General features: G+C 58.7%; 1 protein-coding gene across 7 annotated transcripts in view; it reads left to right on the forward strand.

Moving 5' to 3' along the window:
- DGKZ (diacylglycerol kinase zeta) overlaps positions 1 to 21,758 on the forward strand; it is a 33,417-nt gene extending 11,659 nt beyond the window's left edge. For 2 of the 7 annotated variants that reach the window (XM_042904170.1, XM_042904168.1), the window contains exons 2-31: positions 9,404 to 9,512; positions 9,966 to 10,061; positions 10,351 to 10,428; positions 11,480 to 11,536; positions 11,903 to 11,971; positions 13,169 to 13,240; positions 13,346 to 13,462; positions 13,563 to 13,634; positions 13,907 to 14,002; positions 14,265 to 14,347; positions 14,449 to 14,509; positions 14,612 to 14,725; positions 14,827 to 14,967; positions 15,561 to 15,639; positions 15,835 to 15,890; positions 16,049 to 16,111; positions 16,215 to 16,288; positions 16,377 to 16,488; positions 16,858 to 17,057; positions 17,259 to 17,359; positions 17,462 to 17,541; positions 17,634 to 17,703; positions 17,847 to 17,887; positions 18,370 to 18,509; positions 19,322 to 19,353; positions 19,563 to 19,606; positions 20,068 to 20,188; positions 20,285 to 20,318; positions 20,544 to 20,643; positions 20,959 to 21,758. In XM_042904170.1, the coding sequence (XP_042760104.1) occupies positions 9,404 to 9,512; positions 9,966 to 10,061; positions 10,351 to 10,428; positions 11,480 to 11,536; positions 11,903 to 11,971; positions 13,169 to 13,240; positions 13,346 to 13,462; positions 13,563 to 13,634; positions 13,907 to 14,002; positions 14,265 to 14,347; positions 14,449 to 14,509; positions 14,612 to 14,725; positions 14,827 to 14,967; positions 15,561 to 15,639; positions 15,835 to 15,890; positions 16,049 to 16,111; positions 16,215 to 16,288; positions 16,377 to 16,488; positions 16,858 to 17,057; positions 17,259 to 17,359; positions 17,462 to 17,541; positions 17,634 to 17,703; positions 17,847 to 17,887; positions 18,370 to 18,509; positions 19,322 to 19,353; positions 19,563 to 19,606; positions 20,068 to 20,188; positions 20,285 to 20,318; positions 20,544 to 20,643; positions 20,959 to 21,075 (2,629 nt within the window). In that variant the 3' untranslated portion in view covers positions 21,076 to 21,758. Of the gene's footprint in view, positions 1 to 8,304; positions 9,061 to 9,403; positions 9,513 to 9,965; positions 10,062 to 10,350; positions 10,429 to 11,479; positions 11,537 to 11,902; positions 12,128 to 13,168; positions 13,241 to 13,345; positions 13,463 to 13,562; positions 13,635 to 13,906; positions 14,003 to 14,264; positions 14,348 to 14,448; positions 14,510 to 14,611; positions 14,726 to 14,826; positions 14,968 to 15,560; positions 15,640 to 15,834; positions 15,891 to 16,048; positions 16,112 to 16,214; positions 16,289 to 16,376; positions 16,489 to 16,857; positions 17,058 to 17,258; positions 17,360 to 17,461; positions 17,542 to 17,630; positions 17,704 to 17,846; positions 17,888 to 18,369; positions 18,510 to 19,321; positions 19,354 to 19,562; positions 19,607 to 20,067; positions 20,189 to 20,284; positions 20,319 to 20,543; positions 20,644 to 20,958 lie in introns of all 7 variants that reach the window. The other 5 variants (XM_042904164.1, XM_042904165.1, XM_042904166.1 and 2 more) reach the window with 5 other exon arrangements.
- Positions 21,759 to 22,422: the final 664 nt, after the last annotated feature.

Below are 22,422 nucleotides of genomic sequence, written 5' to 3' on the forward strand. Positions count from 1 at the left end.
CAGTCATTGATTCCACAGACGTTTCTCCAGAGCTTGCCAGGAGCCCGACCCTGAGACAGGACTTGGGACGTGAAAGAGAGACTGAGGAGCTTTAGCGAGGAGCTCGGAGCTAGAGCCCGAGCCCAGCTCCCAAGCACCTGAGTCGTTCCTCTCCCCTCCTTGCCCACCTCCCTCATGTTGGCCAGTCCTGCTGTCCAGGTTTCGTAAGCAAAGCCATGGAGAGCATGGAGTGGGCAGTGGTGCCTAGCCCAGAAAGGGGCCTCGGCTGTCGCTCTTTAGGTCCCCCGGAGGAAGGGAAGGTAGCTGCTGAAAAAAGGCTGTTGCCATCCTGTTGCGCCCAACAAAGAGAAGTGGCCTGGGCCAGCCCGGGCCTTGTGGTCAGGCCTTGGGTGCGGTACCCGAGGCAGAGGAAGCCCTTCTCTTCCCTTATGGCTCTCACCCCTCCCCCACGGAATTCCCTTTTCCTTCCTCCTAAGCTGATCAGGGGTAAACACTGGACTCCCGGCCAGGCACTGTGCTGGGCATGCCCAGATGCACTAGACCTGGCCCCTGGCCCCCACGAACTTGTGGCCTGGTGGGTGAGAGGAACGAGACATGTGGATTTGAAAGAATTAGGGCTTCCAGGTCCAGTGGCAGCAAAGCCAAATAAGAAGTGTGAAGTTACCAGTGGGAGTAATGAATTCTTGGCTGGGGCAGCTGTGAGCAGGTGGGATTTTGATATAAGGTGGGAAGGGGCCAGCATTCCGGGCAGCAGCTCACAGCAGTGAGCTCGGGCACAGCCAGACTGGGGGACACAGAATATAGGTTGGCTTGGTTAGAGCCCAAGGGTTTGTGTCAGGGCGTAGGAGGCTGAGTTAGTGCCATACAGCAGAAGCCACATTTGCTAGGCCTGAGGATTTGGACTTCATTCTGAACCAGTGGTTCCCACAGTATGGTCCTGGGGACGCCCTAAACCCTTCCAGAGGATTGGTGAGGTCAAAACTGTTTGCATAATAATACTTTCAGAGCCGCTCTGGTTCATGCCTTTTTCACCCCGTTGATGTTTGTACTGATGGTGCAAAAGCAATGGCAGCGTAAAGTGGCTGGAACTTTGGCACAAACCAAGGCACGGCCCGGACGTGAACTGGAAGCCATTGTATTCTTCACACTCACAACAACAACAACAAATGCAGTAGGAAGTATTTATTTTATAACACCCAGATCCTTCGGTATACATCTTTAAATATTCCGTGTGAAGAAATGTGAAGTGTACGTTAAGGCACTTTTGCTGCGAACTGGACTACGATGGTTGTCTGGAAAAGCTGTTTTGCGGGGCGCCTGGGTGGCTCAGTCGGTTAAGCGTCCGACTTCAGCTCAGGTCACGATCTCGCGGTCCGTGAGTTCGAGCCCCGCGTCAGGCTCTGGGCTGATGGCTCAGAGCCTGGAGCCTGCTTCGGATTCTGTGTCTCCCTCTCTCTCTGCCCCTCCCCCGTTCGTGCTCTGTCTCTCTCTGTCTCAAAAATAAATAAAAACGTTAAAAAAAATTAAAAAAAAAAAAAGCTGTTTTGCTGCTGAGTTGCGAGCTGTACTAGTTACAGTTTTTAAGAAACACCATTATAAGGGCATCTGGGTGGTTCAGGCCGTTAAGTGTCCAACTCTTGCTTTTGGCTCAGGTCATGATCTCACGGTTTGTTAAGTTCGAGACCCGCATGCAGCAGGCTCCATGCTGGCCGACAGCACGGAGCCTGCTTGGGATTCTCTCTCTCCCTCTGTCTGCCCTTCCCCTGCTCGTGCTCCCTCTCTTCCTCTTTACTTGACACCTGACCAAAAAACTCTTCAGACTTGGGTATTTGACAGACATTTTCTCAAAAATGAATGTAGTGAGCTTGTCACTTCAAAAACATTATCAGGATCTGTTGCTAATGATAAAATTTGAGCCTTTGGAAAGCAAAAATTAGAAATCTTGTATCCACTGTCTAGAGCCCGACAGCTTCCTAGGACTTTACTGATGAGACCAGTAGTGATGTTAGCAAGTGTGATTTCTTGATTTTGTATAAGGAAACGTGTCAAAATTTGGAACGTCTGCATAACTCAGTAAAATATATTTTCCAATGCTTCCTGTTACAAAATTCAAAATGCAAGATAGACCAGTGAAAAGTTCATTGATAGGGTTTCAGATTCCAATAGCCACTAACCTTTAAGAAACTACCACCTGTCATATTTTGATATAGTAGCAAAGAACATCCATAATTGCCTGAAAAGGCTATTAAAATACTCTTCCCTTTCTAACTGCATGTCAGTGTGAGGCAGAATTTTCTTCATATACTCAACCAAAACAACATACCATGACAGATTGACTGCAGAGGCAGATATGAGAATCCAGCTGTCTTCTGTTAAACCAGAAATTAAAGAGATTAGCAGAAATTAAAACAGTGCCCCTCTTCTAGCTTTTCCTTTTTTTTTTTTTTTTTAATAAAAATATGTTGGGGTGGCTTGGTGGCTCAGTCAGTTAGGTGTCCATCTTCGCCTCAGGTCATGATCTCCCAGTTCGTGAGTTCGAGCCCCACGTCGGGCTCTGTGCTGATAGCTTAGAGCTTGGAGCCTGCTTTGGATTCTGTGTCTCCCTCTCTCTCTGCCTCTCCCCCACTTGTACTCTGTCTCTCTCTCAAAAATAAATAAAATATTAAAAGAAATTAAAAGTATGTTATTTATGTTAACATTACAATGGGTTTATTGTTTTTAGATGAGTTAATATTTTTAAAATTTCTCAGTTTTAATTTCTAATATTGGTAAGTAGTAATAGTTCTAACCCCCATAAACCAAACCTTTTGGGGATCTTCAGTAATTTTTAAGAGTGTAAAGGGGTCCCGGGGCCAGGGAGTTTGAGAGCTGCCACTCTAGACCCTAGAGAAGCCAGGAGTGTAAGCTGGGAGGGGGGTGGCATTCTGGCCAGAATGGGTGTGACGTGGGCTGACCTCTCCTGGACACACGCCAGGGCAGTTCTGCCAGGCCCCCTCAGCAGGGCTGGGAGATGCAGGATTGAGAGTCCCAGCTCAGCCACTTCTGAGCTTGGGTAGTCACAGGCCTCCAGGAACCTCAGGTGCCCTGTTGGTTTAGCTGGGACAGTAATGCTGCCTATGCAGGAGAATTATAAACCCTCTGCCTGAAAGTGCCTGTGAGAAAGTGCTTTGTAAGTTGTCAAAGACTCAACAGATATTTGTTTTTGTGGTTATTTTGACTGGAGCCAGTGATTAGCTGTCTTTCCCCAGACCCCAGAACACCTGTCCAGGGAGTATGAGAGGACATTAGGTGTCCTCCTTTCCTTCCCAAAGGAAACCTACCCTCCCCCCCACTTCTGTCTTCCCAGATCTTCTCCAGGAGTCAAGGCAGGTGCTGTGTGTGCTCTACCGAGTGCCAGGTGGAGAGGAGGCTACTGGGCTATTGCTCAGCCTGGCTCTGGGGACTTTGGGAAGAGAAGCCAGGAGGCAGGACTGGTGCGTGTGTGCCTGCCCGCCCACAGGCCGCCTGCTTGCTGCAGGGCCTGGAGCGGCCGCTGGGAGAGGAAGTGCAGTTGGTTACCAATCGGGTTATTTTCATAACGGCTGTCTCAGGCTACAGGGGGAGGGTGACGAGGGGGAGGGGGCAGAGGAGCAGCCACAGCGGCTTGCTCTCCAAACTAGGACTTGCTCAGCCAGAGGCCAGCAGCCTGGAACTGGAGCCAGAGCCTGGACTCGCCTGCCTACAGGGACCCCAGGCCCCACCCGCTCACCCACCACCCGCCTGCCACCCTGCCTTCCAGATCAGGTCAAAGGGGACTGCCCCCAACCCTTGCCTTCTGCTTCCTCCTTCCTGTATCTGTCTGGGTGGGTCTGGGGAGGAGCAGATCAGGGTCGGCCCTGGCACCACCATTCCTGGATGAGACTCTGAAGCTGATGGAAAAGGGAAGGGAAGGGAAAGGGTAGGCTGGGCTCCTGCCGCCACCAGACCCTGGTGAAGTAAACATTACTGGCCTGCTGGCCTCCTTTACCGTGCAACCCTGGCCCACCTGCTCCCTGCTGCGCGTTTGTTTTGTTTTGTTTTGAGCGGGCTCCTCTTAGCAAGTAAGGACCTTGGGAGAGCTGAGACCCTCCCTTACCGGCCCCCAGCTGTCTCCAGCTCCTTCCCTCTGACCATCCGGGCTGTGAGAGCAGAGCAGCCAGAGGTGGCTTCTGACCACTAGCCCCCTGGGAGGCGGCCTCCAGGTCCTTGCCCTGCAGCTACTTGGAAGTGGGGCCACCGAGCACCATTCTGAGCCTTCCCTGAGGAAAGGGGCACGTGGAGCCCTGCTCACAGCTGGGAGTGGGAACCCTGGCTGAATCCCATGGGGTGTCCTGTGTGAGCACCTCTAGGAACCAGGCCTGGTTGCTACCAGGGGCAGAGGGCATTTCTTCCAGCATGAGCAGTTACCCAGGTGGCTCTGGCTGCCGGGCTCTGTTCTTCATGCAGCGGGTGGTGGCCACCCTGGGTTCTCCTGCTTCCCTTTCTGGGTTCCCACTCCCGCCATGGGCAGAGACAAACTCCGGGAGATGGCATGATCTGCATGCCCTGCGTCTGCTGTGGGTGTAGGCCCTGCCATGCCCCTACTCTGCCAGGTATGTCAGGTGCTTTACACCATCGTCTCTTCAGAATCTGCCTTATGCCAGCCTTCTGAACTAGTTGGTATCATCCCCATTTTACAGATGAGAAAATTGAGGATCAGAAAGTTTAGTTGACCCACCCGGGAAAGCAATGGCAGACGCGGGATTCCCAAGCCCTTGGGCTTTTCCACTGGAAACTAACTAGCACAAGGTGTGAGATGGTCTGGGCTGAGAGGCCAGGAGTCCGGTTCTTTCTAGCCAGTAGCCAGTGAAGCTGGGACGCTCATGCCTGCTCACCCCCTGGCAGCTGCCCACAGCCACACTCGCTGCTATTCGTCAAGGGCACAAGGCCAGATGCCACCATGAGTGTCTCTCCTGTAGCATCCTTTGTCCTCCCTAGGCTCTCAACAGCCAGCTGGAGGTTCGTGGAGCCCTTGAGTCCTTTCCCATCCCACCCCTTTGGGTGTGACAAGCTCCGCTCAGGCTCCCCACCAGAACACTGAGGGGCAGCCATTTTGCTCTGCTGTGGGCTTCTTCCAGTGACCTTTACACGTACTGTGTGGTATGTAGAAGATGACAGAGCATGAGGTGAGAAGACACTGCCGCTCAGAGCTGAGCTGTGGGGAAAGGCGGGGACAGGCCTGAGGCCAGGCCGAGCTTCTGACTGGACCAGGAGAAACCTCAGCAGAGATAGGAAGTCAGGAGTCAAGCTACTGCTGACCAGAGGACAGAGGTTTCTATGGAGACCACAGGAGCAGGAAGCACGGGCCCTGCAGGGAGGGGGCTTTGGGAACATAGAGGCATGGGTGCTTTGCAGGACAACTTGTCATAAAATGTCAGTTCGGCCAGCCTCGTAGCCTCCTCAGACAGACAAGGAAACTGAGGCCCGTGTGGGGACAGCTTTGCACGTGGTCACAGAACACTGGCCTGGCTCGCCTCGCCTGTCTTGCTCCTCGCTTGCAGTGACTGCACCACCAGGCAGCTGATGAGACTCCCGGACAGTTGAACTTGGGGCTGCCCGGAAGTGTGTGGGCTGGAACATGTCGTGAGGCAACCTCTGCCTCCTGGCCTCTCTTGTCAGTGTGGGTCTGGGGCAGCAGGCAGGGCCCAGACCTCCTCACTACCCGCAGAGTGCCTGGAACACCTCCCCCTACTGACTGCGGCCTTTTGTTTTCTGGGTGACACTAGCATCAGGCGGTGTGTCCGGGTGACTAATCTCCTCCAGGCTGGGCAGCTGTCACAGGGCAGCCTGACCAGACGGGCGGGGAAAGCTGACACCCTGGGGGAGTGCTGGCAAGCCAGTGCCCAGGCAGCAGTGGGCAGCTGGGCCTTCAGGCTTCTCTTCCCGGGTGCAGAGCAGACCCGAGTCAGGCAGACCTGGGTTCAAGTCCTAGTTCTGCTCCTGACCACCCTGGGGCCTTTGTTGCTCTTATTAGGGCTCCCTTCCCTACCCCATCTCACTTTAGTCCCAGCCTCGTGGCCCAAAAGGAAAGACGCTGCTCTCCACTACGGCTCTGGGATATGGGCTTTGCCTTCAGGTAGACTTGGGTTCCATCATTGGCCCCCCGTTGACTGGCTGTAGACTTTGGGCAGGTTACCGCCTTGTGCCTCAGTTTCCCATCAGGAACACGGCATGATGCCGTACCTGTCCTTTCATGTTGCTGTGGTTTATAAAATGATACGTGTGTTTGTAAAGGGCTTAGCAGAGTGCCTAGTGCACGGTGGGCACTCAGTAAATGTTAGCTGTGTTGATGCTGATTTTAGTAGGAAGCCAAGAGCTCTCTGTCCACTCCCGTTCTCCTGCCCTCAGAGCTTAACTCCTGCCCTTCTCCCTGTCACCTGCAGAGGCTGGGGGCTGGAGCAGGCAGAGACCAAGAGCCAGGCAGTCTCAAACATTGCTTCACCAGGCACGCTGCCTCAGCTGCTCACTGATCACAGGAGCTCGGACATCTTGGCCCCATCTGCCTCTCCCCTAATATCTGCCCCCATCCAGGGCTTCAGGCTTGCTGCACTCACAGGATGGTAGCAAATTAAAGAGTGGGTGTGTGGGCGGTGGGAGGAATGGGCAGTAGACATGCGGCCCGGTCCTCCACCTATCATCTACCGTCATTTGTCCAAGGCTGTCACCCACCACGTGTGACTTCTGCTGGGCCCTCAGCAGGCAGATGTCCCATGGCTGTGACTCAGACCTCTCTGTGGCTACCAGGGCCCAGGAGGTCACCTGATGGCGGGGCACAGGCATCCCTGGGCATTCTGGAGGCATCCCCCGTGCCCCAGCTTACCAGGAAGAGCTGAGGATGTAGAAATGCCAGTAGCCGGTGAAGAAGGGGCAGCCGGGAGTAGGTGAGCTGGTGAGGGAAGCTGGGCACATGTTCAGAACAGGTCAAGGAAGGATGGTTTGAGTGAGGATGGGCCCCATGGGTTCTGCCTCCTGCAGGAGGGAGCTCTGGGGCCGAGAGTTGGAGCTTCTAGTATTGGCTCCTAGGTCAAGGTGCAGTTCACAGCCTCCCTTGAGCGCAGGGCTGGAAGGGTTTTCAGACAGCACCTGTCACCTGGTACTTTCCCACACTGGGAGGTCCATACTAGGCCTTTCCAGAAGGGTAACACAGAGCAGTCTAGTACCCATAAAGTTCTTTTAGCCCCCCAGAGACAGAGATGCACACCCAGAACCCACCCAGAAGGCTTTTCTCTTGGCTCGGGCCTCTCTGTGCTCCCCATACAAAGTCCCCCTGGGTGAGGACTGGAGTGGCTTTCCCCCTGTGCAGCCCCCTTCCAGTTCTGAGGGCCTTGTTCCCCAGGGCCCTTATGATCCCTAAATCAGATCCTCTCCATTTCTAGTGCCACTCTGAGCCTGACCCCATGACTTGGGGCTGAGAGTCTGGGGGTCTTATCTAGACTGGGTTTCTTTCCTTTCCTTTCCTTTTTTTTCTTTTTTTTTTGTTAATGTTTGTTTATTTAGAGAGAGTGCAAAGGTGAGCGCGAGTGGGGGAGGGGCGGAGAGAAAGGGAAAGAGAAAATCCCAAGTAGGCTCCTCACGGGCAGTACTGCAATGTGGGGCTCGATCCCGTGAACTATGAGATCACGACCAGAGCCGAAATCAAGAGTTGGATGCCCAACCAACTGAGCCACCCAGATGCCCCATGGGTTTCTTTTCAGAGCGCCTCATTTTATTACCATAGCTTAGTTTGTGCTGTGTCCTAGGAGGGGACACCGAAAGCTAAAACCTGCCCTGAGTTGGTAGCCAAACAAAGGCCCAGTGAGAGGAAAAGACGAGGCTTATCCTTTGTTCCTCAGTCCATAGAGGCTGACTGCAAACTGGAACCCAGGACTGCAGACTTCCAGCTCCCATTTTTTCTTTTCCATCAGCCTCAGGCGAGGGAGGCAGAGGCCAGGGCTTTGTGGATTATGGTGCCTGGACAGGGGAGCCACATGGGTAGCTGGAAGCCCCTTGTACCCATTACTGCGGGAGCAGCATAGGGTATAACTGGGGAGAGCGCCAGTGCTTCCAACAGTGGTAAACGTGGGCTCCCTTGAGGATTCTGTGCTACCTTCAAACACCCCGTTTATGGGGGTCAGAGGCCACGGATCCTCCCGCTTCCTCCCTGTGTCCCTTCTCTGCTCAGAGGGCTGAGGCTGTGACTGGGCTCCCAGGCACAGGATGGGCCGCGGCCTGACCGAGCTCCTGATGCTCCCGATCTCTGCCCAACAGCCATCCACCTGCCCCTGCCATGGAGACCTTCTTTAGGAGACACTTCCAGAGGAAGGCGCCAGGCCCTGGGGAGGGGCAGCGGCGGCCCGGCTGCGTGGGGCTGCCCACAGGCAAGGTCCGACGCCGCTCCCCTGCCGGGCAGGCCTCCTCCTCGCTGCTCCAGCGGCGCCGCTCCAGCGCGCAGCTCCACGGCTGCCTCCTGAGCTGTGGGGTGGGGACCCGGGGCACCAGCCGCCGGCGCTCCAGCACCGTGCCCCCTGCCTGCAACCCCCGCTTCCTCGTGGATGAGGTGCCCGCCCCACAGCCTGCTGCTGTTGGGGCGCAGCTTCTGGGCACGCCTCTGCTGTTGGCTGGGCTTATGGGCACGAATGAGGAGGAGGAGGCAGCTCGGGAGGAAGACGTGACAGCTGCACCGTTGAGTGCCACCCAGCCAGGCACCAGGAGACCAGGCCCCTCCTCACACCGGGGCACCCTGCTGCCTGTGCCTCGCTACCTGCGCCGTCGCCGCCGTGCCTCCTCCCACCTGCTCCCCGCCGACGCGGTGTACGACCGTGCCCTCTGGGGCCTGCACGGTTACTACCGGCGCCTCAGCCAGCAGTGGCCCCCAGGCCAACACCCTGGCTCTGGGGGTCGAAGAGCCTCAGGCACCACAGCTGGCCCTGTGATGCCTGCTCGTGTGCGCCCGCTGTCCCGCAGGCGTCAGGTAGCCCTACGGCGCAAGTCAGCGGGACCCCAGACCTGGAGTGCCCTGCTTGCGTAGGTATAGCTGCGGCCGGCAGGGCGAGTGTGTGGCCCCCAAGGGGACTGGCCTGGAGGAAGGACCTTGAGGACTGTGCCTGGCCTGAGGGCACCCCGCTTGGGAATGGCCCTGGATAGTGCCTGGAAGCCAGCGCGCTCCCCAAGGGCTGTGAGGAGGGCTGAGTCTCCTGCAGGGAACCTCTCAGGGTCTTAGGTTGTCCTGGGGCATCTACCCTCCTCATTGCGATCCCTGTCCTGGCCAAGGGTTAAAGTCACAGTGAGGGCAGAGATCCCAGGTAAGGGGAGAAGGAAGCAGAGTCACCAGATGCTCAGCTGGCCTCAGCGATCTCCTTTCCTGTAGGAAAGCCATCACCAAGTCGGGCCTCCAGCACCTGGCACCCCCTCCTCCCGCTCCCGGGGCCCTGTGCAGCGAGCCAGAGCGGCAGATCCGGAGCACTGTGGACTGGAGCGTGAGTGGCGGGGTGCTAGGAGGGAGGGACAGGTGGATGGGCTTGGAGCCACAGCAGCAGTTAGAGATGGAAGGAGGTGCTGGGGGCAGCTGTGAGAGGAGCCCATGGGCCTTCGGGTCAGGGCAGACCTCCTAGGGTATCCACATTTGAGCCAAGCCCTCAAGAGTAGGGACAGTGGGAGGGGCACCTAGCTGGTTCAGTTGGAGGAACTTGCGACTCTTGATCTTGGAGTTGTAAGTTCAAGCCCCACGCTGGGTGTAAAGATTACTTAAAAAAAATTTTTTTTTAATCTTAAAAGAGTAGGGACATTGTGGAAACAGGATGGAGCAAAGTAGATTGTGGTGGCTGGAGCAGGTTTGTCTTGGGAGAGAGGAGGGCTGGTGGGGCAGCACAGGGACTGACTGGAGGGCTGGGTAGCAGGTTCACGCTGAGCACGCTTGTCTCGCGGTCTAGGAGTCCGCGACCTATGGGGAGCACATCTGGTTCGAGACCAACGTGTCAGGGGACTTCTGCTATGTTGGGGAGCAGTACTGTGTAGCCAAGATGCTGGTGAGTGAGCTCTCTGCGGCATGCTGCCCCCTGCTGGTAGAGTGGGTCTAGAAGCCTGTAGACAGACCTCTGCTGGCCTTCTTGGGAAGGTGGGAACAGGACTGTCACCTGAGCGCCTGCTGTGGGCTGCCTGAGGATGGCAGGAGGAACGGGGGCTGTATTCTGGTGCCAGGATCGGGGGTTCCCAGTGAACAGAGAGGGAAGATGGAAGGATTTCTCTCCTGGCCCTGGGGCAGCATTCTGGACGGAGTTACCTGGTGCTTCAGGGCCTCCTCTTCATTTTCTGCAGCAGAAATCAGTGTCCCGGAGAAAGTGTGCAGCCTGCAAGATCGTGGTGCACACCCCCTGCATTGAGCAACTGGAGAAGGTAAGTGTGAGTGCTCAGCCTTTCCTGCCCCTCCCCTTTGGGTGCTGAAGCCCCTCAGCAAACACACATGTGTATTTCTGCACTGATACTCATGTTACAAGTGTTGCCTGCCAAGAGTGCCCCGGCCTGCGTGGTGGTGAAGAGCCAAAGACCCTCGAGCTGAAATGCCTGCATTTGAGTCCTGTCTCCCTCCTCTCCTTTATTAGCTACCCTATCCCCACTGCCCAGAACAAGCCTGGCACAGAGTGGGGCTCACTATGGATGAATAATGAGCGATGGCCGAGACCCCGTTTTATTAGCACCTAAATTAACATTTAGAAGGGGCCATGGTCTTGCCGAAGCTAGGCCACTCCTGTGTAGCCCTGGCCCGTGCTTCTAAAGCAAGGTAGAGGGGACATTGAGCAGGCAGATCCAGGCCAAGGGTGGGGGGCTCCCCAGGCAGCAGAAACCCCGATCAGCACATGGGAAAGCTTGTAGGACTAGGAGTGGCATCAGCAAGGCTAATGTGGGTCACTTGCCCCAGCCCCTGACTCATAGAGTGAGGTTTCCCTGCAACTTTGCTAAGGCTGAAGCAGGGACAGTTGGGAAAAGAGAGACAAACGTAGCCCCAGGTGTTACAGAGGCTAAGATGGGATCACACCAGTTTTCATAAGTGAGCTAATGGTCTCCAGGGACCAGCCAGCACAAGTCTGCAAGCACCGATCAGGGTGCCTGCACGTGCCTAGGTTGGGAGCATTCGAGGGTAAGGGGAAAATGTGGGAGGGGTAAACCATACTGCCTTTTAATGGTGGGGGAGTAGACACAAAACTCCCAAGTCTCCCCCATCCCAGGATACTAACAGAGGGAGGAAAAAGTCCTTCTGGCTATGGTGGAGAGGAGGCAGGGATGCAGGAGGGCTTCTGAAAAGAGGTGTCTCACATTCTGAGGGCTCCCAGGATGATTTGGGGCTATCTCTACCTTGTGAGTGACACTTCCCTGGAGGAGGTGGCTATATGCCTGACTCCGTGAAAGGAGGTTCTGACATTTGGGTGGTCATTGCAATGTTTCACAGATAAATTTCCGCTGTAAGCCGTCCTTCCGTGAATCAGGCTCCAGGAACATCCGTGAGGTAAGTGCCCAGGGTAGTTACAGGTAAGGAGGCCCCAAGTTTCCTGAGTGGACTTCTCCACAGTGTCTCCAGAGTGCCACCAGGGGACTCAGCAACTTCGAGGCTGCTCTGGGGCCCAGGGAGGTGCAGGGCTGAGGCTCTGAGAGCGTCTCAATGGGGAAGGCCTGGCAGGCCCTGCTTGCAGAGTGGATGGGACACTGCCTGCCTCTTGTGCCTCCTCACTCTTCTCCCCTACCCCGAGCCTCAGTCCCCACCTTGAGGCCATGGAGAGAAGTCTCCAGCCCCTCTCACCTCACACACACTCCTGCAGAGAGCTTCCTGCAGCCCCACCCCTCACTCCGGTGATACTCTCTCTTCCTCCACCAGCCAACATTTGTGCGCCACCACTGGGTACACAGGCGACGCCAGGATGGCAAGTGTCGGCACTGTGGGAAGGTGAGGCCCTGCCCAGGGAAGTTGGCCAGCCTGATGACCACCGGACCTGGGCCCTGTGGCCCCCGAGCCTCAGGCTGTGCATCCAGTGTGACCTGCCCATCACCGACTGTTTCTCCTGAGTGCAGAGTCCTAGGGCTCTGTTTCAACCTGGCTGAGGTGCCCATTCAGTTCCAAAACACCTAGGCTTCTGGACAGAGCAGGAGAGCAGGGAAGAAAGTTCTCTTCTAGTGCAGGGTATCTGGACTGCTTGGAAATTACACGTGAGCCCTCTGAGAATTAGACTTACTCATTTAGTAACTCGGCAGATACTTGTTGAACGCCTGTTGGGTGCTGAGCCCCACTGGGTAGTGGGTCGTGGGTCCCTGCCCTCCTGGAGGAGGAGGGTGTGGCTTGAAGACAGACTCTGCAGGCAGTCTTCCTGAGCACAGTCCACAGTGTGGTGGTCACTTAGTCATTGTCTGCTTCCTGTGCGTCTCTGTCAGTAAGCATAGGCCATGGAAGGTCGAGGGGCCTTGTCCCTCTTTTCCTTTGCCCACTTTCAGTGCCAAGCACAGCCTGGCACCCAGCAGGCCCTCGGTAACGTTTGTAGGGCGAACAAGGGTATGAACGTGATAGGTACTGTGAAGAAGCGTGAAGCGCTGGAAATGCCCAGGGGCCTGGGGGTCTGGGGTCAGGGAGGAGGGCATCTCAGCCTACAGGAGTTAGCTGTGGATCCTTTGAGCAGATCACATGTGTGCACCCAACGCCTTGCAGTTAACTTCAGAGAGTCATAAGCCTCCCTGCTCCAGGGGCTTATTTTACAGGGGTTTTTTTGGTCATTTTGTTCTGTTTTTTATTTTATTTTATTTATTTTTATTTACTTTTATGTTTTATTTATTTTTGAGAGAGAGAGAGAAAGCAAGCACGGGAGGGACAGAGAAAGAGAGGGAGACACAGAATCTGAAGACAGGCTCCAGGCTCTGAGCTAGCTATCAGCACAGAGCCCGACGCGGGGCTTGAACCCACGAACCGCGAGATCATGACCTGAGCCGAAGTCGGACGCTTAACCGACTGAGCCACCCAGGCACCCCATTGTTTTTTTAATTTTAAAAAATGTGCTCAATTTCCCGGGGTGGAGAGAGGTTGGCAACAGAAGAGGGGTTGGGCCTGCTGCTCTGGACCTGGTCCCTGGTGCCCCAACCACCCCCTTCCCCCTAGGGCTTCCAGCAGAAGTTCACCTTCCACAGCAAGGAGATCGTGGCCATCAGTTGCTCCTGGTGCAAGCAAGCAGTGAGTGCTCGCCCTGCCCCGCCGTAGGCCGTCCCCTGGGCTGCACTGGGTGGGGGTCCCCAGGCCTCAGCTCAGCCCGGCTCAGCTGTGCCCCCTCCTCTCTAGTACCACAGCAAGGTGTCCTGCTTCATGCTGCAGCAGATCGAGGAGCCGTGCTCTCTGGGGGTCCACGCTGCCGTGGTCATCCCACCCACCTGGATCCTTCGCGCTCGAAGGCCCCAGGTGAGTCTTGCCTGCACCCTTGACACCACTCCCACGTTTGGGCTCTGCTGGCTACCCCAGCCCTTCCACCTTGTCACCAATGCCCCTGCTTCCCTCGCAGAATACCCTCAAGGCAAGCAAGAAGAAAAAGAGAGCATCCTTTAAGAGGAAATCTAGCAAGAAAGGGCCAGAGGTTAGTCCTGGGGCTGGGTGGGCCACTGGAGGGGAACAGGAAAGAGGGGCCTGTTTCTTGGAATACTGAGGCCCCTGGGCTGATGATGCAGCCTTTGGTGGGTCAGTTTGGGCTCTGGGCCCCAGAGGAGGGTGTGAGGCCAGATCCGAGTTGCCTCTGTATGGCCAGGCCCACTTAAGGTCTGACCTGGAGGTAGTATGAGGGCGCACTGCCGAAAATGGGGGTAAGGTCTTCAAGACAGGAAAGAGCCTTATTGTCTCTCTGTCTCCAAGGAGGGCCGCTGGAGACCCTTCATCATCAGGCCCACCCCGTCCCCCCTCATGAAGCCCCTGCTGGTGTTTGTGAACCCCAAGAGTGGGGGCAACCAGGTACGCACAGCCTCCCCTCTCCACCGGGAGCCTTGGGGGAGGAACGGGTTCCGGCTCTGCACCCCTCCCCTCCCCAGCAACTGCTCCCAGGTTCCATGGCAGGCTCCTGCCCCATCCCTCTTTCCCAGAGATACTGAGGAGATCTGATTCTGTCTCCACCCCTTGCCCCTCGCTGGGCCTGCTTCCCACAGCCACAGCCTTCTCATGTGCTTTTCCCCACTTCAGCCCACCAGCCCTGACTGACTCCCCCGGTCCCCCGCAGGGCGCTAAGATCATCCAGTCCTTCCTGTGGTATCTCAATCCCCGACAAGTCTTTGACCTGAGCCAGGGAGGGCCCAAGGAGGCGTAAGTACTTGCCAAGGCTCCGTGGGGACAGTGGCAGGGGGCTTGCCTGGCACTCAGGGTAGGGTGTACGTACCCTGACACTTCCGGTCCTCCGACCCCAGGCTGGAGATGTACCGCAAAGTGCACAACCTGCGGATCCTGGCGTGCGGAGGCGACGGCACGGTGAGTTCTCCCGCTGCTCGCTTCTCGAGTCTCCCGCCTCTCTGGGGCCTGAGCCTGGGCCCCGCTGGTCTGACCTGGCCTCTTGTGCTCTGCCCCCTCCAGGTCGGCTGGATCCTCTCCACCCTGGACCAGCTGCGCTTAAAACCACCGCCGCCTGTTGCCATTCTGCCCCTGGGCACTGGCAATGACTTGGCCCGTACCCTCAACTGGGGAGGGGTAAGAGCCCACGGCAGGGTAGGAGAGCTGGGGGTGGGCCGTGCAACCCTGCACGCCTCTCCCCAGGAGAGGCTCGGTTCCTGAGCCCTTTGTCCCACCAGGGCTACACGGATGAGCCCGTGTCCAAGATCCTCTCCCACGTGGAGGAGGGGAATGTAGTGCAGCTAGACCGCTGGGACCTCCGTGCTGAGCCCAACCCCGACGCGGGGCCCGAGGAGCGTGACGAGGGCGCCACTGACCGGGTAGGGCGGCCAGGGCCAGGGGCAGCCGCTACAGTGGGGGCGGGGGGCAGTCTCGGGAGACCCGGGCTGGCCTCCTCTTTCTCACTTGCCAGTTCAGGGACTTTGGGCAAATCTCTTCGTTTCTCCAGACTTTCAGCTTCTTCCGTACAATGGTAATAATGGTACTCCACAAGCTAGTTGTTATTCAGCCACTTGGCAAATATTTACTGAATATCTGCCACATGCCAGGCACCATTTTAAGCGGCAACCAAGCAAAGTCCCTGTTCTCACAGAGCTCCTAGAGAATATGGCACTTTGGGGAAGAAGCATCATGGGGGACAGAAAGCCAGGGAAGAGAGTGTCAGCAGAGCTGGGGCTGTTTTGTGTATGGGGCGCTTGGAGGAGCCTCACCGGAGCCGGAAGCTGAGAGGGCAGAGCCTCAGGCGGGGAACTGGCTGGAGGAAGAACTTTGTGGTAGATCCTCTTAACTGGGGGAAAGGCTTCCAAAAGTGCATGGGCTTAGCGAGCCTGGTGGCCCCTGGCCTGGGCCAGGCCAGAGCAGGGAGGGGTCTGTTAGGCGCAGCCCTGATGCTGGCCCCGTGACCTTTTTCCAGCTGCCCCTGGATGTCTTCAACAACTACTTCAGCCTGGGCTTCGATGCCCACGTCACCCTGGAGTTTCACGAGTCTCGAGGTTGGCAACCTCTTGCTGAGGAGGCATTGGGAGGCTGGGGAGGAAGAGACACAGGAGGGTCCCTGAGAGGGTCACAACTTGCCCCCAGCAGTAAAATAAAGGCACTTGTTCCCAGCCCTTCCTCCCCACCCCAGCTTGGGAAGCCCCAGCAAGTTCAGAATGACTGACTGTCCCCTGTTTCTTATCGCCACCCAGAGGCCAACCCAGAGAAATTCAACAGCCGCTTTCGAAATAAGATGTTCTACGCCGGGGTGAGTCTGGGGTCTGCCAGCAATAGCCCCCACCATGCCCACTATTCTACCACCTAAGCCCCCTGCCCGCCTGTGTCTGCTAGGCCACAGGACCCCTTCTGGGCAGTGGTAAGGGAAAGTCTCTGTTACCAGATGGTGATGCCCTCTGTCTCCCACAGACAGCCTTCTCTGACTTCCTGATGGGCAGCTCTAAGGACTTGGCCAAGCACATCCGAGTGGTGGTAAATGGACCAAGCTGGCAGGCAGAGTGGGTGGGCCCAGCAGAGAGGGAGGCTGCCTTGGCACGGCTGTATAGCTTACACCCTCCCCTGTTCCTGCCTCCAGTGTGATGGAACCGACCTGACCCCCAAGATCCAGGACCTGAAGCCCCAGTGCATTGTTTTCCTGAATATTCCCAGGTGAGGAGGGGAGGGCTCTGTGTGGGCCCAGCTGTCTCCATCCTGCAGGACTGTCCTCTGAAGGCCCTTGTGTTGCCTTCCCCTCCAGGTACTGCGCAGGCACCATGCCCTGGGGCCACCCTGGGGAGCACCACGACTTTGAGCCCCAGCGGCATGATGATGGCTACCTCGAGGTCATTGGCTTTACCATGACGTCCCTGGTGAGTGGGCCAGCAAGGGACCTGTCTGGAGCCCCGGCTCTGCTTTGCCCCTGGCTCTGTCCCCACAGTGACCAAGAATACTGTTCCAAGATGGAAGGGGGGCGATTACCGAACTTCCTTTCACTGGCTGAGATAGGAGAATTCATGCTCATCTCCCTGGCTGGGGTCTCCCCTTCCCTCCCTCCCTTCCCCCAGCAGGGTCTCACTCTTCCCTCAGCTCTCTGACTGGGGTATTGTCCTCCCTCTCTGCTCTCTGTCTGGGGGGTCACTGTCATTGTGTTCCCTGGCCAGAGCATCCCTGGGGGGAACAGAGCTGGGGGCCCCACTGCCCCTGCCCTGGCGCCTGACCTGAGCCTTTTGCGCCCACAGGCAGCGCTGCAGGTGGGCGGGCACGGTGAGCGGCTGACACAGTGCCGCGAGGTGGTGCTCACCACGTCTAAGGCCATCCCGGTGCAGGTGGATGGCGAGCCCTGCAAACTCGCGGCCTCTCGTATTCGCATCGCCCTGCGCAACCAGGCCACCATGGTGCAGAAGGCCAAGCGGCGGAGTGCCGCCCCCCTGCATAGCGAGTACGTCCCCCTCCCGGCCACCTGCCCCGGACCCAAGGCCAGACTCTGCCCCTCTCTTGAGCCTTGGTTTCCCCAGCCGGAAAGGGGGCCTCCAGTCCCTCTGCCCCCGGGAAGCTGGGCAGGGCCCTCAGTCTGCCCCTCAGTGGTTGGCTGAGGATCCTTGCCATGTGCCCTCTTCCCACCCTCTGCCCCGTGCCTCAGCCAGCAGCCCGTGCCTGAGCAGCTGCGGATCCAGGTGAGCAGAGTCAGCATGCATGACTACGAGGCCCTGCATTACGATAAGGAGCAGCTCAAGGAGGCCTGTGAGTGACAGTTGGGGGCAAGGAGCTGCCGAGGCCAGGGTGGGGGGGGGGGGGGAGGCAGGAGGATACGGCCAGCTGCTGACGGCCTGCTCTGTCCCCCAGCCGTGCCACTGGGCACCGTGGTGGTCCCAGGAGACAGCGACCTAGAGCTCTGCCGGGCGCACATCGAGAGGCTCCAGCAGGTGAGGGAGGGGGTCAGGAGCCCGTCCCGCTTGTGCCCAGCTGCTGCAGTTTCCTTTCTCTCCCAACTCCCGGCCTCCGCCTCTCTCAGCAGGAGCACGAAGGTGCTGGAGCCAAGTCCCCCACCTGCCAGAAACTGTCCCCCAAGTGGTGCTTCCTGGACGGTGAGTGGCCCTGAAGGACCAGCTCCTGGCAGTCCCGGGCTGTGTCCTGCCCCCTCCCTCAGGGCTCCTGGTGGGGCAGCAGAAAATCTGGGCCTGGACAAGGGCCTCCTGTCCCCTCAGCCGGCTCTCTGCCTTCCCCACAGCCACCACTGCCAGCCGCTTCTACAGGATCGACCGGGCCCAGGTGAGCACTCGCGGCCCTCCATCCATCGCTGGCTCCGAGCCACCCGAGGGCCCTCTCCTGTTGGCCCACACTTCCACAGATGGGCTCCCCACCCCCTAGTCCTCATACTGTGTCGCGCCCGCACACCTGCTCGGGCCGCAGACAGGGCATGGCCCTGCCCTCCAGACTGGCACGCACGCCGCCAACAGTGAAGGGAGCTGGCGTTCCCAGAAAAGTCTTGCTGGGTGGGTGCGAGGGCCTGGGAACACAGATGCCGCCCAGCGAGACACAGATGCTAAGGCACTTCTGCCCAGAGGCTGGGCAGCCTGGGTAAAGGCTCAGCAGTGGGAAGGGGCTGGGAAGGCCCCTCACCCGGCTTGCGCCTGCTCGTGTTCATGCTCCTAGCAGAGGCTTCTCCAGGTCCGTTGGCCTTGCCCCTGCACCCCCACCATCGGCGGCCCTGGAAGATCCTGACCCTTGGTCCCTGACCTCCCCACCCACAGGAACACCTCAACTATGTGACTGAGATCGCACAGGATGAGATTTATATTCTGGACCCTGAGCTTCTGGGGGCATCGGCCCGGCCTGACCTCCCAACCCCCACTTCCCCTCTTCCCACCTCCCCCTGCTCACCCACACTCCGGTGAGTCCTGCCGCTCCTCCAGCCCCCCCCCCCCCCCCCCCCCCCCCCCGGCTCTAAACCCCACCCACAAGCCAGAAGCTCCTGAAGTCCCGCCTTCAACACCAGACACATGTCCGGTGTCAAGCTAGCTGCTGGGTCCCCACAGGCTGAGTCATTGGCAGAGAACCGAACCTGGCCACACCCAGTTGACCAGTCCCTTGACCCCAGGAAAGTGGCGTCACTGACCATCCTGCGGCGCTGGGTTCCCCGCCTCCCCCCACCCCCCCCCCCCCACTTCTCTATGAGTCCTGTTCCCCATCCCCCAACATCCGAGCACTCCAACCTCACCCCTCCACCCACCCACCCTCCATCCCCGCTGCCCAGCACAGTGCCCTGCCCAGGTTGTCCGGGCCTCAAGTTTGCCTTCCTCTGCACTTGTCCTTCCTGCCTCAGACACTTCCCCCGTTCCTCATCGAGCTGCCCCCTCCACTCAGACCGCAGCTTGGGAGTTTCCTCCTCAGAGGAGTCTTCCCAGGAACCCCAGCTGAAGTTGCTGTGCCATCACACCGCGCTGTCTCTGTTCCTCAGCGCTTCCCACTCTCAGAACGCCTTATATATTTGTTGACTTGTTCGTCTCCCTGACTGGAATGTAAGCTCCCTGCGAGCGAGCTCTCGGTCTTGCTCACGGCTGTATCACCAGCACCCAGAACAGCACCTGCCATGTAGGCAACAATAAACTGTTGAAGGAACGCAGGGAGCACCTTGGGGCGGGGAGGGGGACCAGCTGGGCCTGTGCCGTCGCCGGCTCACATCTCACCCCGCTCTGCTTGCAGGTCACTGCCAGGGGATGTGGCGCCCCCCAAAGGTGAGGGCTCTCCCTTCTCCCCGGCCCCAGGTGGGGTGGAGCCCACACACATCCTCCCACAACCGGCAAGGTCCGCACGGTCACACGGACCACAGCCGAGCCCTCAGCACACGTGCCCCGGCAGGCCCGCCCTCCCCACAGCACGTTCGTGCACCGACACGAGCCGGGGCCTCCGGCCCCAGAGTGTAACAGGCAGGTGTTCCGTGCAGGTGAAGAGCTGATTGAGGCCGCCAAGAGGAACAACTTCTGTAAGGTACTAGCGAGGGGCTCGGCTTCTCCCTTCTGTGCCATGTGGGGTGGGTCCTCGGGGTGGAGCCAAGGGTTGGCCTGTTTGGGAGCCAGCCACTGGCCCGCTGCAGAATCTCCATGGTGATTGTCCCATTCCACCTTGTTCCCGTCCCTGTCCCCCTCCCGGTGTCCCTTCGTAGGGGCTTCCTGGCACAGCCTGCCTGTCCCCAGTGCTCAGAAAGGAGCAAGTCTTAGAGGAACTGCAGGCTCCAGGGCTTGGTCATCAGTGGTCCTGGGGAGTTCATGGGCCCCTGGGGTGTGAGAAGCCCAGTGTCTCTCCCCTACGCTCCAGAAAGACCCCCAGAGGGATGATGTGTGAGCACAGTAGCGTCAGGCCTGCGGCCTGTATGAGATGGGGCGTTTCTGTGGCTGGCAGGGGGGTAGCCCTGAGGAGCCCCAGCCCTGCTCTCTGCCTCCTGCCCTCAGCTCCAGGAGCTGCACCGAGCTGGGGGTGACCTCATGCACCGGGACGAGCAGAGCCGCACGCTCCTGCACCATGCGGTCAGCACGGGCAGCAAGGAAGTGGTCCGCTACCTGCTGGACCACGGTGAGCTGAGCCACTGGGGGCCCCGGGGCCGGGTGCCGCAGCGGGAGGAGGGAAGGGCGTCAGGCCTCTCTGACCTCCCCCTCCCCTCTTCTCTAGCGCCCCCAGAGATCCTTGATGCTGTGGAGGAGAAGTGAGTATCTGGGCATCGGGAGACCTTGGTTGCTCTGGAACCCGCCCTGTCTTCATCTAGCCCTTCCCACTCGGTTCATGGTCAGAGCCCATAAACCCTTCCAGGCCACCTCTGTCCTGCCCTTGCCCCACAGCTCTGAGCTTCGTGCTCTAATAGCCCTCTGGAGACAGACGAGAGGGCCCTGAGAACAGGATGGGGGTCCACAGCCAGCCCCTGTTTCCGCAGTGGGGAGACCTGTCTGCACCAGGCAGCGGCCTTGGGCCAGCGTACCATCTGCCACTACATCGTGGAGGCTGGGGCCTCTCTCATGAAGACAGACCAGCAGGTGAGCAGACTAGCAGGAAGTCCACACCAGCACAAACCAACCCTTTCCCAAACTCGGGCCCTTGTAAGTGGGGAGCCACAGGGGAGGGCCGCCGCTCGGGACCCGAAGCTGTCCTTCAGCCAGCATAGTCCGGATCCTGAGAAACCTGGGCCAGCGGAGGGTGGGGGGTGGATGACTGCCTGGCCTTTGAGGCTTTTCCCTCCCCCACTGGCAGCCCGGAGGGAAGGTTCCCTGCCCTCTCCCAAGCCTGGGGGGGGGGGTGGGGGGGTGGGGTCAACAGGTCCCTGAACTGATGGCGGCAACCCCCTCATCCAGGGTGACACCCCCCGGCAGCGGGCCGAGAAGGCTCAGGACACCGAGCTCGCCGCCTACCTAGAGAACCGGCAGCACTACCAGATGATCCAGCGGGAGGACCAAGAGACGGCTGTGTAGCTGTGAGGCTGACACCAGGGCAGCGAGGAGGGACAGGGCCAGCCTGAGGACGAGCCCCCTCATCGCCCACCTCACTGCCACATTCCAGTCGGACTACCACGGGGGGACCCGTGCCCCAGGGAAGGAGCCCCGTGCTGCCCCCTGAGGAGCCGCCCGCCCCGGACGAGGGTTGGACTCTGAGGAGCTGGGGGGTCTCACCTGTCCCCCTGAGCCCCAGCCCGACCCGGGGCCTACGGGGGAACAGGAAACTGGACTGGGCTGGGCAGGCCTTTGGGGGACGGGGCTGGACCACTTCAGGGCAGCCCTCGCCCTCACCGCAGCGGGTGCCCTCGTGGGGTTTAGGAGTAGAGGGGGAGGGCAGAGGGGCTTGAGGCCCTATCAGGGAGCCTTCAGGAAGAGGCTTCCTAAGCCACCTGCTCCTTTAGGGGCCCCACCCCGAGCCTCCTGGCAGCTTGGGCCCTCTCTCCTGCCCCGACTCCACCCTTCCCAGGGCTTCCTTCCAGAAACAGCCTGCTGCATTTGCCTGCCCGCTGCCCTGCTTGGCACCTACCCCCGGTGACCCTCCCTATGTACTCAGTCATTTCATCGATGCCCGACTGTGTGGCCTGGGGGTTGGAGTGGGGCTCTCGTGGTGACATGTTTACAGCTGGGTGTGACTCAGTAAAGTGGATTTTTTTCCTTTCTGCTCTTTTTTTTTTTTTTTTTTTTTTTTTGGCTGGGAAGGTCTTCCAGAAGCAGTGGGATCTGGTGGAGGGGGACTGGACACCCTGGACCCAGACCCCTTTGGGGAGGGGGGCGTGCCAGGACCTGGCCGAGACCTGACCTCTGCCTGGCTGCCTAGCTCTGCGGGGCCGGGGGGAGGAGCTGATTTCCTCTCGCTTCCCGCTTCCCGCAGGGACGATAACAATGAAAGTGAAAGAGAGGTGGGGCGGGGGTGAGGCCTGTATTCTTTGGCCCCTTTGCCCTATGGCCTTGGGCAAGCTCCTTCCCCCAGGCCTCAGTCGCATTTACTCTTTAGGGGATCGGGTGAGGTGATCCCCCAAGGTCGGAAGGGGTGGGCATTTGCAGCTGCCGCCGTGGCTGCATCTGGAACTTCTCAGACGGCTCTCGTCAGCTCCCTAGCCTTACCAAATCCAGCCTGCGGGCTCCTCCTCCAACAACTCCCCCCCCCCCAGCTCCCGCCCCCGAAAACCTGCGCTCCTGGAAAGGCACGGCGTCCCCTGCGTCCGAGCGCCTTCTCGGGGGCTCAGTGTCCCCAGGCTCCCCTAACACTGAGCGGGGCATCTCCCTGCTCACTTAAGGAGCGACCCTAGGTGGGGGCTTGCGCTCCTTCCCCAGCAGCTAAGG

Source organism: Panthera leo, chromosome D1 (genome assembly GCF_018350215.1).
Source record: "Panthera leo isolate Ple1 chromosome D1, P.leo_Ple1_pat1.1, whole genome shotgun sequence".
Classification (NCBI taxonomy): domain Eukaryota; kingdom Metazoa; phylum Chordata; class Mammalia; order Carnivora; family Felidae; genus Panthera; species Panthera leo.